The sequence below is a fragment of the Sebastes umbrosus genome, chromosome 21, assembly GCF_015220745.1.
Source record: "Sebastes umbrosus isolate fSebUmb1 chromosome 21, fSebUmb1.pri, whole genome shotgun sequence".
In the NCBI taxonomy this organism is placed as follows: Eukaryota; Metazoa; Chordata; class Actinopteri; order Perciformes; family Sebastidae; genus Sebastes; species Sebastes umbrosus.
The window spans coordinates 13,056,412-13,072,587 of record NC_051289.1 but is presented as its reverse complement, the minus strand read 5'-3'; the positions used below and the strand labels follow the sequence as shown (position 1 = coordinate 13,072,587).

General features: G+C 41.2%; 1 protein-coding gene across 1 annotated transcript in view; it reads right to left on the bottom strand.

Annotated features, from left to right (window-relative positions):
• The window catches only part of dok6 (docking protein 6), a 49,043-nt gene that overhangs the window by 18,211 nt on the left and 14,656 nt on the right, over positions 1–16,176 (bottom strand). The window contains exons 2-3 of the mRNA XM_037757076.1: positions 5,870–5,977; positions 861–975 (exon numbers count right to left, since the gene is read on the bottom strand). Of these exons, the coding sequence (XP_037613004.1) occupies positions 861–975; positions 5,870–5,977 (223 nt within the window). The remainder of the gene's footprint in view (positions 1–860; positions 976–5,869; positions 5,978–16,176) is intronic.

Below are 16,176 nucleotides of genomic sequence, written 5' to 3'. Positions count from 1 at the left end.
ATATGTATTTCTTCATACTGTATATGTGTATATATGCCCACACAAGGTAGTGGGGAGTGAGGGATGTATATGTAAGGGGGGTTCCAGGAAGTGAAGGACTATGGGAGGTCATGGTCACAGGGTGATGGAGACATCCATATGGTGGTGTGAGAGGGGGGAAGGATAGGCATGGAAATGAGCCAAGAGAGAGAGAGAGAGACAGGGGGAGAAGTGATCATGGGAAATAGAGTAAAGGCAAGAGAGAGTTCACCGCTCAAGTTCAATATCTCCCCTGAGGTTTACTGCTGCACACGTGTGCACACGCATCCATGAGGTTGGAGTTAAGATGGAGATCCTCGCCTGTTTAGCGGTATAGCAACATTAAAGTGCATCCACCTTATATATATATATATCCAGCCCCTGGCTTCTTCTATAGCTCCATTTAATTGCACCTAAAGCACAGACTGTTGAATCTCCAACCAACCGTCCATGTGCCTCTTTTGGCTTCCTGTCCACGTATTAGAGGCAATCTCCATTGTTACAGTCCATAATTGGGTTGCAACACACTGCGAATGATGCCCAATATAGTTTTTTCATACCTGCAGTATGAAAATCAATATTTCGGAACAGATCCTCCCACTTCTTAATATAGCGGCAAATGAGCATCACTTGGCTAAACTCCCGATTCTCCACCACCTCTTTCACCTCTCTGCCTCTCACTGAAGTTGAATCTTCCTCCGCTTCTTGACAAACTTTTCACAAACCAACCCCTCATGCAAAAAATAAAAAATGAAAACAAACACTAGTACTTTCCTATCTCCCCTGCTTTACTGTAGCTAAAAAAGACTAATTTGAATTTGGGGGGTGGATAAGGCACTTACCTGATTCACAGGCGAACGTCTTGGATGTGTCGTCACAGAAGATGATCGCCACAGCATGCTTTTTAGTCTCCCGCGGCATCCGGGTAATGTTCTTGATGTTATGGAGCTCAGTGATCTAAAAGAGGAAGGAGAGAGTGGCAGCAGCACATTACTTTGAATGAACACAGCCAGGAGCAGCAGCAGCAGCAGCGCCAGCAAAAGGCTTAATTGCCATCTTGCACCGACTTCGCTGAAAGTGCAATAGCAGTTAGAGGCTTAGCGTATAACGGATGGCGAAGTGAAACAGAAAATGCGGGCGATCTTAAGGGATAGATAAATAATGACAGTATTTTCCGCTGATTACAAAAAGCTCTTTTTAAGAAGTATAAGAAATCATCCTCAGTGTCGGCTCACCGCAGCACGGCGACTGCTGCGGTATAGTGTAGTATGTAATGCATTACTAAAAGCACTGTGTGAATAAATGCGACCTGACGCTCACACTATGTATCCGCCGTTCAAGTGCCTCTCCCCTCGAAACTGCATTTCCAGTCAGTGCGATCAAAAGCATCGAAATCACTTTACCAGGAGATTGATCGAGAATGGGGGAAAAAAACAGAGAAGATTACATTTAATTGAATATCACCCGCGTTTACAGGCCATTTTGTTCAACAGTCTTCTCTGTGTTCACTCTGCCTGGGAGATAAGGCCCATTACATTATTGTAGTCCATTGTGCGCTAACTGTGGGCCCTTTGCCAGACTGTTGGGAATGAATTAGCTGGGCTCAGTGCCCGTATAGTAAAGCCTGACTGTTTAAGGTTAAAAGACCAGACTTAATAAAGCACACGACATATGTGAGATACAGATTTCTTTGCTCCATAACATTACATATAGTAAATCCCCCCTCTATTTTCTGATATTCTCTGCTCAGAGAGATTTTTAAAAGCAAGGGAATAAAACAAGAAGAGAAAGGGGAGAAGAGGCTAAGGATATTGAAAGTTTGCAGATATTTTCCATCTGTAATTTCTTATCCCTCTCAAAGATAGTATCTTAATATTTTATATAAGATGAGCTGATTCTTTTTTTTTTTTTATTCCTGTGAGGATACAGTATGTATTTTTTGTCCTCGGGCGGACCATTCATACATATATAACTGACACAAAGCAAAGCATCAACTGTGGGAATTTCTGAGCCGTGAATTCCACAAGCCTCTCATCTCTTTCTCTGTTTGTGTAACTGTGCATGTTTTAGTCTCTCCCTTAGACACATGGCTTCACACACACACACACGGAAAGAGATTTGGGTGCATTCCCAGCCCGAGGCGCGAGAGTCCGAGCAAAGTGAATCACTTGTGATGAGACCTATTCCTCATCTCCTCTCCTCTTCTTCTTCCCTCTCCATCTTTCTTCTCGTTCGTATCAAGAAGACTTAAGGCTGCTTTCAAACCAAATCACGCCTTGGGCCAAAAAACGCCAGTGCTCTCATTCATTTGAATGTGGGTATAGCAAGTTTGGGCTGCTGTGGTGGTGGGGGACTATAGAGAGGATGACGGGACAAAAAAATGCAGCAAAGATTTGAAACAGAATCAACTTTTGAAAGCAACACCCGACGTCAAAGCTGCGGTGGCAGATCACGTAACTGGTGATCAATGGGCCAATGTGTCACTCAAATGGGCAATTTAAGTGACACCCCCACACCGCCAGACAAACCCTGCGCTAATCGCTGCCATGCCTGATTTGGTGTGAATGCAGCCTAAGAGTCTACAGCTATAGCAGCTCTGTGAGGCTGTACTTGAGCACAGGAGTGCTTACAGTTATATGCGAATGTCAGCTTGCTAACATGCTGACAATGACAATGCTAACATGCTGATGTTTAGCAAGTAATATTTACAATGCTGAGTCTCTTATGGTACTTGTCCAGATGGGCGTTTTTGGACGCAAGGGATCACCTCGTTGATTGGACGAACACTTTCCCTCGTGGGCGGCTGCTCCCAGTTTTTCAAACCGGAACCAACATGGCTATACCAGTGTTTAATTAATAAGCTGTATGCCTCACTGTGTGGAAGTAACTGAGATCATTCTTTTACGTCTAAGGCAAGATCAAGCTTGACTTAAACATTGCTTTCCTAACTTTGTAAAACAAAACGTGACTAATGAATACATAGATATGCATTTTTTTAATTGTTATTTATAATTAAAATAATAAATCGTACACCAGCAACTGGTCAAAACTTAAACAGGATTTAAAATGACAGTACATAATGTATATGGTATATGAAAATAAAATTGAATTGAAAAGATTGGCCCAATTGTCACCGATATCTGATCCGCCTATTTGAGTCAGTATCGGCCCGATATCCAATCCAGTATCAGTGCATCCCTAGAAATAAGTCATGCAGTTGCTGAATCTGTCTTCATTTTAGATCGACAATGGTAAGTTTAACAGTTTCTATGGGGTTTCCAGAGGCAGCGAGTAGCGCTGGACGCCCCTGATTTGCATAAAATAGCCTAGACCTCAACTTTATGCAAATGAGGAGTGGGCAACGTGACGGTCCATCTCTCAAAACGCAACGCTACGCTACCAGAATGCATTGCACGGCTGCTTACGTAGACAAGGAATGTGAAGCGTGGAAAGGACGGATCCTTTGGCTGATGGAAATGTCATTAGTTTTGCAAGTATTTAGTAATCAAGTATTGGACACATTTTGAGCTGATGATGGTGCTAGATAAAAGTTTAGGGATCTCAATACATTCTGGGGGGGGACATGAATGTCCAAATTTCATGCCAATCCCTCCAATAGTTGTTGAGACATGTCACTTAAAAGGCTTAAATGTCAACCATATGGTGGCGCTGGAGGAGAAGTCAGGGGACTATCATCGTCGTTAATATTCATCATCTGGGGATCATGAACGTCTGTACTAAATTTAACGGCAATCTGTCCAACTGTTACTAAAGTGGTGGACCAACCAAGCGACTGCGTTAGAACCATCCACTTCCATATGCACATACTGCGTTTAACCATTTAAATACGGCTCCATCCCTCCACTTTCGCTGCCTCTGTCTGGAGCTCAGGAGAGCTGGAGAAGTGTAGCACACAGAAAAAAAATCTACTTTTCACAGAGCTAGAAATACTGCTAAAAATATTCAGGGATTGTTTTACTGTGTGGACCAGCGCTTCTAAGATGGAGAAAAAGGCACAGGGAAAGAGAGAGAGAGAGAGAGAGAGAGAGGGAGAGAAGGTGGGAGTAGGGGATGGGGATATGGAGAGAGCAAGAAAAAAAGTGGCATAGAAAGCCAATCCCCTTTGTGTTGATTCTGTAAATCAGCCACCAGTGCAGCCTATTTCCTCCCAAAGCACTGCAGCGTTGAATGAAGCCCTCAGACGGGACCTTTCTTGATCTTTGTGGCGATGCATTACCAGGTGCACTGGTGCATGCGTGCGCTCATCGCTCACTCCGGCGCTCGGTGTACGAGATGCCTCTGGGAGAGGGGGGTTTTACAGCCACACAGGACGCCCCGTGTGACAGCATGATGCAGTAGGCAGGGAGACGCTTCATTCACAATACATGGCTGAATCTGTAGCAGCCAGGGACGCTAACGAAGTGGATCTAAACATCTACTGAGCCAGTGCTTGCATGCATTGTGGGTCATTTTTGGGGGGTTTTGTGAAAGCCCCAACCCTAATTCATAATTACATGGTAGTAGACAGGCTTGTTCCAAACTACAGCCACGTAGGAAGCCCAGTGTCAAAATCCCCCTATCATCTGCTCTTATCTCCTCTCATTACTATAAAACTCTGTTCACGGTGCTACTCCTTTAACATCATCTCCTCTCACCATGATAATGAGCCATAATTGGAGAATTTCAAAGAGCTTAAGAGGCGGGGAGAGATGTATTATATACTGGATTATTGCTTTCAAAAGGGAGGGGAAAAGGCCCCAGAGGAGAAGATAAAGTTGCAAAATGTGCCTTAATGGATCCTTAACTCCATCATCTGTGGCCAATGGACAGAAAATCTTATATGAAGATGATAACGAGGTTCTTGGTAGGAATGTGTAAGACGGCTTAGTGCTCTTAGTACTGGTGCATCGCTTTCTTTAAGATCAATTCATATCACTGGAACATGTTTTCTGATGTTTTAAGAGAATACATCTATAAATACAACGCCAGGCTCCTCATTTATGGTGGGCGACCATCGGCGTCAGATTTTATCAGCTGAAGCTAATTAATTCCACCTGTTGGCCAAATTGCTAAATGAAACTCTTGGCTGTTGTCTGATGAATGTGCTCTGCATGTCGATCAGTCAGTAGCATTTAGATCCGGCCAGAGCGTGTTCCCTCCCTGAGGAGTGACACACCAGGTTTAATCTCCTTTTGGTATTCAAGAAGACAAACATTAAGATTCAGGATCCTCTGGGGACCGTGAATACGTACGATATTTAATATCATATACTTAACGGTGGCGTTAGACAAAAGGTCAGGGTGTCAACAAATAATTAGGAATCACTCAAGAGGTTTATGAATATTGATTTGTAATTTCATGGCAATCTGGTCACTACATGTTGCATTATCTTGATTGACCAAAGGACTGACTGATATCAGTACCCTGAGGCCTCACCGCTAGCAACAAAAAATGTAAATTTAAACCCTTTGCTTAGTGAATCATGGCTTGTACACACAGAATAAATATCCTGCTAAATATCCTTTTTTTAAAGCTGTGGGAGACATTTTCAAAATATTCTTTGATGTTTTTTTTAAGAATTTTTTGTATTCATTTATCTTATTTTTATTTAAGATGTCACCTTGGACTGTGATTGCATTATCAATATTGAACATACTAGTTGCAGCAATAGATTGGTCATAAAAGTAGTTGCAGAATGAAGATGAATTGTCTGTCAATTCACTAATTGAATATTTGACATCATTTCATCTCTAATAATATTGTGACTGTAATGCTGTGCAGTTCGGAAATAGGTAAATCAATAGATTAAGACAAACTGAATGTCATCTATAATGTGTTTGTGTGTGTATACCTTGTGGAAGCTCCTGAAGTAGGCTGCCTTCTCGTCCGGGTACTTCTCTAACCGCCGGGGTCCTTTACTCGAAGCCTTCTTGAACACCAGCCAACACCTCCGGAAGATCTGACAACAGAGAACGATGGCAGCCCTGTTACTGATACACAACTCTCCTTGAGCAAAGACATGCATTATAGTAACCGGAGGCAATACAGACAACAGCAAAAAACAAACTGACTGTGCAGAGAGGTCGACCCCCTGTAACCACAAAATAATAGACCAGGAGAACTCAACCTGACATCGTATTAACAGGACAGAAAAACCAACTCCTGCTCTACCAAAGCAGACAGCAGAGAAATCAATGCCAGGCACCATCCTAGAACTCAAGCTTATTAATAACTACTAAAATCCATCTCAGCAAAATGCCCAAACACCAAAGCAATTGAACCCTTTAAATGTTTTCACATTGATCAAAATATAGATTAGACTCAGGGTTCATTAATGTCGTTTACCAATGGAAAGCACTGACATAAAGTACAATAAGTGATTCTCACCCTGATACTTGAGTACCAAACAGAAGACTTGGGAGAGGAAATGAAACCATTATGCCCCATGAATCAAATACATGTGAAAATGCATTTTTTGGGCTTTATCTCATTCAAATGTTATGATCTCATTATTAATGCATTTAGACAGTAAACTGGTCTGTCTATGACAGCTGGTTGTGGCATTATCACAGTTTTGGGACTTGAGTAAATGCTTTCATTTTGGTCAATGGCAACTCCAATTACTCTTCCTTTGATTGTATGCATGGGGTTTGGTAATGCTGAAGTATTGCACCTACTAAGGTACATAAAAAACCTGTTGTTCTCACTCCTCTAACAAATAACTTCGATGAGATGAAGGATTAGGAGAAATACTTCATTGATTGTTTATGTTGAAGTTTGCAGGGATCTCAGTATTTAAAGAAACCATTTCCCAAGGCATGTAAAGGATATTTTGACAGGCCAGTGAAAGAAGTAGGATACCATATAGAGACACTATTTCACTGTATGATTGCCCATATTGGTTGAGAATTTGGTTTGATTTCCTAAAAGTGTCTGTCAATGGCAGAATCCTCACCAGTGTCCTGAATCTTAGAACTAAAAGCTACACCCACCAATACTGCCCTGCAGCATATGCTACAAGGAATATAAAAAATAAAGCGTACACAAGAGAAATAGATATTTAATTTATATTTTACTGGGTGGGAAGAAAAGATAATTTGATTTATTTACAGACTTTTATTTTAGTTATTAATTAGTATCCCAAATTCTGGATACTTTATTGATTCAGTCATTCATTTATTCATATATTTCCCAATTTCTCTGTGAATTCACTAGTTTATTTATTAGCAATAGGGCCGAAATGGGCTGCAACTGCAGACATTAAACTGCATTTCAGAATATGTGCACACACAAACAAATACTGTTCCAGAATTGAAATTAGAGCAAGTGTTCAAACATCTCAAATTCACCAAATAACTCGTATTCCCCAGATGCTTTGAGCAAACTACAGTCTGCTGTTACAAGCTCAACAATTTAGTTTCAACCTGGAGTAATGTGCTTCCATTTATTACAGGCTGTGGAGCACACAGTCAGTTTCTCTTTCTTGCCACACAATGTGAAAGCACACTCACACAGATGCCCATAAAGCCTCTCTCTCGCTCTCTCTCTGGTGCAGCAGATTACTGTACATTGTATTGATTACTGGACCACAGTCTGGACCGTCCACCGGCTGAAAATGGCAGGATGTTGTATATCGGACTGCTTCAAGGTCAAATCATGAAAAGGGACACAAATGAACGCATGCAAACACACATATGCACACAAAATCACTAAAATATACAAGATTTCCCTCTGCAATTTCATTTTTTTTCACAAGAGTCTGACGTTCTTATCACAGTCTGCACATGCTTGTTTGAACATCTGCCATTGTAACTCCATATATCATGGCAGTCCTGTGCAAACCATGTAATCATCATTCATGAGCTAAGAAATGGCCTTTTGTTCTGCTTTGATACAACACATTTCCAGCTAATACAATGGGTTTTTAAATGGTTTAGAAGAAATTCTTCAACCCATAAAAACACTTCATCCCTCAGTTTATATGAAAAAATTAAATTTCTTTGGACAGCAAGATCCCGGCGGAACAATAAAACAAGCTGTTAATATCACTCCACTATATTACCCCACAGCAATATTTTGGAAAAGCCAAAATTCCAAAACATAACCTTCCTCTTTACACAGACGGTGTCAAGGTGTATGAAGCCAATACAGACACAACAGTGCAGTTGAGAGGCAGAATAAGTGTGATGGCCAATAGCTTATGAGTCCTATGTGGTTGCCTATCTTTAATAGTGGGACCCTTCTATTTCCTGGTGCAGACAGGCTCTATCACTCTGCCTGATGTATGATTGCCCTGGGCCGCATGCTTGTGTTGGGGAACCATGGATGTACGATTAATTTGTTTACTCAGCCGGTGTACTTCATAAAAGGCCCACTGAGTTGAACTTGGCACTTTGCAGTAATTGACTAGAGTGGATCCCTAGGTCCTTATCGGTCTGCCTTGATGGGCCTCCATTCTAGTTAAGTGTTGCCCAGGCCCATTATAAACAGCAAACAACACAAAATACAGTACTGCACAACGCTCACTCTAATGCACAGTGGATCATTCTCTACACCCACCCACCATCCATAAAACGCTTTAAAGAAGTAAGGAAACAAAGGGGTGATAAAAATCTTACTCAAAAATTGAACATACTGTATTTATTTCTATAATAACGCCTATTAAAACAAAACAAAACTGCAGCTTTGACAGAAAAACAAGCAACGATGTGAATCCCTTTTGACATTGGCCATTACCACATTTGCCACTTTTAAACAGTAAAATTAAAGCTAGCCTCTATTCCCCTTTGGGAGCTTGAGTCAAAGCAATGCTGCCTGCTTGCCGCACACAAAGTAATTCACCCTAGGAGTGCTCAGATTAAGTAATTATACCAGCACAAAAGCAAGCTCAGTGAGATAGCTTGTGCATAATAAGAACTAGGGGGTATGAATGGAGAGGGCTTAATTTTGCCTGTTCCACAGTTGTCAATGCTTTGTCATGGCAGTCCTATTCTGGGGCTGCTGGTGGGTCTTATTCAGAGACACTCTAACACTGATTGTAATTACACAGACGTGAATGAGACACTCTGCTGGTTTGGTGCAACTCATTTAATACCAGAACAGTGTAGAGTACACTGCTCGGCACTGAAATCCAACCCACCATTTCCAGAAAAAACAAAGTAAGGATGAAGAGGACAGTTCTGAAAATAAAATCATCATAGTTTTTGCTTTGAGTTGACATCTGATTACTGTTGATTGAACGCAACTCCAGTTTGGAAACAATATCCCATGCATAAAGTAAAACTACAAGTGACCACAAAGCAATGCTGCCTTTGCTCCCACAGCCTCTGTAATTTTGATAATGTCATAGACATTCCCATGTGTTTGATTGCAGAAATAAACATTGATTTACCCACAAGTTTTGAGATGTAGTTCCTAGTCAAAGATAATGCCAACGTCTCTTTACCTGTTTGCTAGGAGTAAATCTTAAAGAATAAAATGTCATGGTCAGTTCTCTCTCAACCTTGGAGCCTATAACTTACGGTTCAGTTTTATCCCATAAATCTGGTGAGCTGTAAAGGTTTTGTGACAGGCACTAAAATACCTCTAAAAGGAGCATCAATTGGTCCTGTGTCATCAGGAGACACAGCCACATAAAGCAGTGTATCATCAGCCACATAAAGCAGGGTATCATCAGCATATGGGAAGAGATACAATGTCTCCACCAGAGGGTACGTCCATAGATTAAAAAGTACTTGTCCTAAAACAGATTCATTAGGATCCCCACAAGTGATTTTTGAGTGTTTTGAGAAATAATACTCTATTGAAAATCTGCAAGAGAAATACGTATAGTAGGAGACACTTACAGCTAAGTCTTTGGTAGTTAAAAGAATCTGATGATCAACTGTGCTGTGATGATCAAGAGCAGCACTCAGATCAAGTACAAGATTGATTGGCAGGTCTCAGTCTGATTAATGTGAGCGAGATGCTCATTAAATGTTTGCCACAGAAGGCTGTCTCATCTGCACACAAACACACAGACTCCTCACTTAACATGTACCTGCTTAGAAACACACAAACACACAATTACCCCCATCTCAGCAGCACTTCTCCACAATGATGATTCAAATTTAGCCTCGATATGCAAGCCTCGATATGAAGACAAATTGTTAATTATTATCAAGGGATCTACTGGTCAAAACGGTTCTTTCAGTGAACGTCAAAATTCAGCAGGTCACAAGAATAAAAAAAGAAGTCATTTTATTGTGTATTCATTAGATTCTGGGAGGTGGGATGAACCCACGGGGCCACAGTAATCCATATGAGATTGGGTCATTAAAATTTAACACTTCATTAACACAATCTTAGAATGATTTATTAAAGAAAATTATTTTTTCAACACAAGTCGCCCACGATTGTGAGTGGTGTGTATGTGTGTGTGCATGTGTGTCTCTGTCCTCTACATTAATAAGTTAACAGACCAGAAACGGAAATGAATGCGAGGAAAACAAATAACAATCCTTTGCCTTCTCTTTATGGTTTAAAATTGCCTAGATGTTTGTGCGTCTGTGTGTTTGTATGTGAATTATTTACAATACCACCATATTCAAACTTTCATTAATAAATTTAACAATAAACTAAAAGTAAAAAAACTTACTTTTACCCAATACTTATTCAATCGCTAAGCAGTGATGAGAGTCAAAGCTTTGGGTTTAACTTGTGATTTGTTCAACTGATTGGATTGGATTCAGAGGAAAACATTTTTTTCTGAACATAACAGTGCAGGTCAGATACATGTTGCACAGCAGACAAGTGATGTTTTTGTTTAACCATTGCAATTTTGGAAAGTGTGCTGGCAAATTGTATTAGCAATGTCAACCAGGACAACCAAGTGTGGCAAGAGGATCGACATTTTCAACAGCAGATATGGAGAGCATCTTCAGCCACAATATACTGTACAGTGTGAGCAGGTTTCTGTGTTTTATAATACTATATTGAACTGAACCATACAAATGGGCATTCAAATACAAATATTAGTTAAAAAATATAACATATGGACAGTATGAGTGGCCAGAAGGAAGCCACTTCTGATAAAAGGCACATGACAACAAGTCAAGAGTTTGCAAATAAGGCAGATGAAACAAAGACTGGACTCTTCGGTTCTAATGCAAAACTCTGTATCTAGAAAAAACAAGGCTAAGCTCATAATCCATGTAAGCGCTCTTCCATGAAGAACAGTGGTAGTGACATCAGTTGTAGGAACTGGAAGACTTGTAAAGATATGGGAAAGAATGAATGGAGTTGTTGATGAGAACCTGTGATCAAGTGCAATCAACACTGAAATAGATGTGGAGTGGACCAACTGAAGCCTCAATTTGAATTCTGATGAAAAAATTTCAAATTGTTTTTCACTTTTTTTTGCACTACCAATTCAATTTGACTGACCTTGAGCAAATGTGGAAATTTAAATGGGAAAAAATACCAAACCTTCCAAGAGCATGTTTTCATTTTGTCATAATTTTGTATTTTCTGTAGGCTGTCGCTAAAAATGTAGGATATCAATTTTGTAATCAACCTGTGATGCCAAAAGCATTAAGAAAAGTCAACAGGGTTGAATACATACTGAAAACAAGATATGAATAGGATACTCTTTCTTCAGTTCTCAAAGTGCATCTCTGTTAGGGATGTCACAAGAACCGATACTTCGGCACCAAGTCGATGCCAAAATTCTGAAATGTGACAGTACAGGTAACAGTTAACGTACGGAGGTTGTGTTACATTATGATGTGTTCAAGCTTTATTCAGTAAAAATGAGTATTGTTTGAAGGTAAATTACAAGATTATCATGATGTGTTCAAATGTCACCTTGTAAAATGTAGTTTTTGGTGAGAAACTTGAGGTTTTATTGTTTTTCTTTTGTTGTTCTTTACCGTGGTATCGAATTGGGTATCAAGAATCGTATAATTTCCCTGGTATTGGTATTGTGACATCCCTAAAGTCTGTATGATTCTACACTATCAAAAAACAATGAGTACATCGCACACAGCAAGGCATTGAGTAAACTAGGCAGCAGCAAAAGCAACGAGCTGGAGAGAACATTTCAAGGGCAATCCCTTCACTTTTAGGCAGGTCTGTCTGTGGCAAGGAAAACACTCCAGGAGGTACTTGGCAAGGTTCAGCGGGTTCATCAACACCAGCTACTACGACAACCACACTGAGACTAGAAGAAGGATTAGAGCCAAAATCTGATCACAGACAGACAGATGGAAGCAGACTGTTAGATGGGCTCTTATAAATGGTTTGAAAGGACACTGGGTCTGTCTACATATAAAATAACCTTGCTTTATAGTGTAGTGACATTTAATGTAACAGTAAATGGAAGTTTAACTTGGGTTCCTGACAGGTGGTATTGTCAGACGAAAGAGTGTGCAAAACCTTGACTGAGGATTTAGGAAGCCAGACACCTCATGGACCTCGGTAATGAGCCATCTTTGAAGCCTGAGTCATTTTCTGTGAGTGGCCTCAAACACAAAGTCCATTCACTTCATGGAGCATTATCAAACTTCTGGCATTATTAAAGAGCTGTCTCGCCTCTCAATAAAATATGGGGCCCTACTTCCCCCACAGGCAAAATCACTTGTCATTTGGATGAACTGAGGAACTGTCTGAAGACATGAAAATGATTTCCAATGACAGCCTGCTTCAGGTAAATGACTAATCACATGGCGGAATAAAAATAGCCGTCTGTTAGATTCTCGGGAGTGAATGTTGAAACAATCATAATACCTCAGAGGCGCACATGCATTTCCTAAGATATTTTTTTTTAAAAAGGGGACAAATGTGGGAAGGGTTTGTAACCTCTCCGTGATTCATGTTTCCTACAAACTATGATTTAAAGATGATTGCTGCTGCTGCACTCACTGGCAATACAAGACATGAGAGCACTTCAATCAAGGTAGTCCTGCAACACTCAGACATGATGATAACAGACCGGATTTAGCTTGCACTTAGCATGTTGAATACTGAGCTATTCCTTAACAGTACTCGCAACAAAACACGTTTAACCTTGTAATAACAAAAAAAAAAGACATCTGATACAGCCCGGTTCGGTCTGTGCTTGTTTTTTCCTGTCTAGTGTGGAGTCGTCCTCCTCATTCTGCATAAGGTGTAGTGTTCCCCTGGTGATAATGACGCCTGATGGACTATGACAGACCGGGGCCCGACAATATCAGCTCCTGGTGCTGGCAATCAATTTCAGACGGCGGCGGGGTCTGTGCCGCGGTGTCCATCTTTATAATTTGATTTGTTATTCCGTCGGACAGTTGTTACAGCAATCACTTCGGCGATCACTCCGCCAGCCGCGACCCCAGACGCCCCCCTCCCCAAAATCCTCCCAGGACTGTTACACCATTTCAATAATCCTCCGCCAAATGCGACGACTAAAAAACGCTCTCCTTAATTGCACCGCTGCTCCCTCTGTCACTCTCTTCCCCCAGTTGCCGGCTGTCACCTTTGACTTGATACTCATCCCCACTCAACCTTCTCCCCCCTGTCCCCTGTACGGAAATATATTTCCCGCCGCATCTAAAATGTTTGGACATCCCATAATTTTGTAATTCGCCCCTGACTACAGCTGTTGGCAGGGTGGCGAGCCAGCCGCGCCCCAGTTAATCATAGATTACTTTATCTGGGCCATTCCAAATCCTCATGTGTAATGCAGTGCTACCTCAGCAGCAAGTAATCACTGCCCCCCCACTCCATCCCAAACACACACACTCCCCCTCCTCACTTTCTCTCCAAGACGGATTCGTCTCTGTCTCTCCTCCTGCTGCCCTCCTGTCGTCACCCTCTCTCTTCTAAATGTCTCCTCTCCCATTCCTCATCTCTTTCTTGTGTCTATGCATGATTGGACATTCTCATCAAACATGCAGGAGCCGAACTGGTCCCGAAATGTGATATTACAGTATTAGTAACCCTTATTTTCACGTGTGATGGAACTCGTCCGTGGCCGGGTGGCGTTACACGTGGAGTATTCATAGCTGAAAACTGGCATGAAATATGAAAGACAACAGGTTACAGCTGATCCGTCGCCCAAAAGCAAAGAGTCCGTCTACCCGATATGACAAAGACCACAAAGGCAACCCGTTCTCACTCCCAACTCGTCAAATACCGCCATTTGGTAATTGCCCCTCGGCATCAGAAACCAGCGCATGTAAGTACCCTTTACAGGGATGCACTGATCCGACTTTTCCAGTCCCGATACAGATAGCATTACCTGGGCTTTGGGTATCAGCCGATACCGAGTACCGATCCGATACCGGTGTTTAATCAGGCCTGACTCAAACATTGCTTTACTAACTTTGTAAAACAAAATGTAACAAATAAATACACAGATATAAATTTACTGAATTATTATTTAATGAAATAATTGTATCCGATACTAGATCGGCCTATTATCATAGTCCGATACCTGATCCAGGTATTTGAGTCAGTATCGAACCGATATCAGTATCGATGCATCTCTAACCCTTAGCAACAGTATGTGACGAACCAGTCTTTCAAGAAACTCCAATGTAAACCCACCTTCCGGTGTTATTCGACAGTCGGAGCAAGGGTTAATCATGTGACTGGTTAATATCCTCAGTCCTGTGAGTCACTGAAGTTAACGTCAACCACAACCGTTTCATAACCCTTGCTAAGTGGTTGTGTTGCCTAAACATCCTGTGAAAAAGGAAGTTTATTTTGAAAGATCTAGGGCCGTCACGTGCAAAATAGTTTTAACTCCACTAAATTCTTTAACGCATTAACGCAATCGACCTTTCAGAGGTTGTAGCGGGCTCCGTTTTAAAGCTAGAGTGAAGATACTGGTATCCTATGAAACTAGAAAACCTAAAGAATCCATTGCTACCACGTCATACCAGCTTGTCGTGAAGGAGGCTAAATAACACTCCAAATTTGTGCTAAATTTTGGTGATGAAAAACTGTCATGGCCATTTTCAAAAGGGTCCCTTGACCTCTGACCTCAAGATATGACAGCTGTTGTTGCCTGTTGGGCTTGAGTTCGCCATGTTATGATTTGAGCATTTTTTTATGCTAAATGCAGTACCTGTGAGGGTTTCTGGACAATATTTGTCATTGTTTTGTGTTGTTAATTCATTTCCACTAATAAATATATACATACATTTGCATAAAGCAAGCATATTTGCCCACTCCCATATTGGTGAGAGTGTTAAATACTTGACAAATCTCCCTTTAAGGTACATTTTGAACAGGAAAAAAAAATGTGTGATTAATTTGCGATTAATCATGGAAAATCGTGTGATTAATCACGAATATATATTTTAATCGACTGGAAAGAACACTTTGCATGTAACGAACGAATCTTGACACGCCATCCGTGGTCTGTTCAAAAGTAGCACAAGAGGGGTACCCTGAGTATTTGACGAGTTGGGAGTGAGTATGTGTTGGCAGGTGATATTAAAATTGGCAATGTAAGAGACAGAGGGCCAGCAAGAGATTTAGAGAAAGCCGAGAAGAATGAAAAAGAAAGATAGTTTGCTTAGGAGAAAGGTTGGAGATGTGAAAATGATCATGAGGTGGTGAGAGATGAAAAAGTAGTGTGTCGGAATAGGCCAGAGCTCCGACTGGCTGCAGCCCTCCGTTAGGATTCACGATGAATAATGCTTGGACTTGTTCATAAGAAACTCAGAATTTCATTCACAACACCTCGGAAAGCTACAAGCAGAGTCTTTTTGTGCTTCTGATTATCATGCAAATAACATTGTTGAGTGCTGGGAAAGTATTTCTACTGTTGTTTCTTATTACTGTGTGTAGCGGGTGGGGGGGAGAGACGAGGGAGATTATTTGACCCACGCTGGGCAACGCAGCCTTGAGCAGGAAAACATTAGTTAAAATGTCACACACTGTGCTGAATCCAGCCATCACAGCTACTGTAGCGGGGCTTCTTCTTCTTCTTTTTTTTTTAAAGCACAGCACAGAAATAGCAGCCAAATTATTCTGAAGGAGATGTAGGTCAATATTGAAGTTTCTCTCTCAGGTGTGAGGGAGCGAAGAGGAGTAGAGAGGGAATTTTTTTATTTATGTTGTGTAAACAGGGCGGCATATTGCTTGCGTCGGCCTCACCAGCATCCATCCCGGGGTATTGGGGCCGAGTCAAAC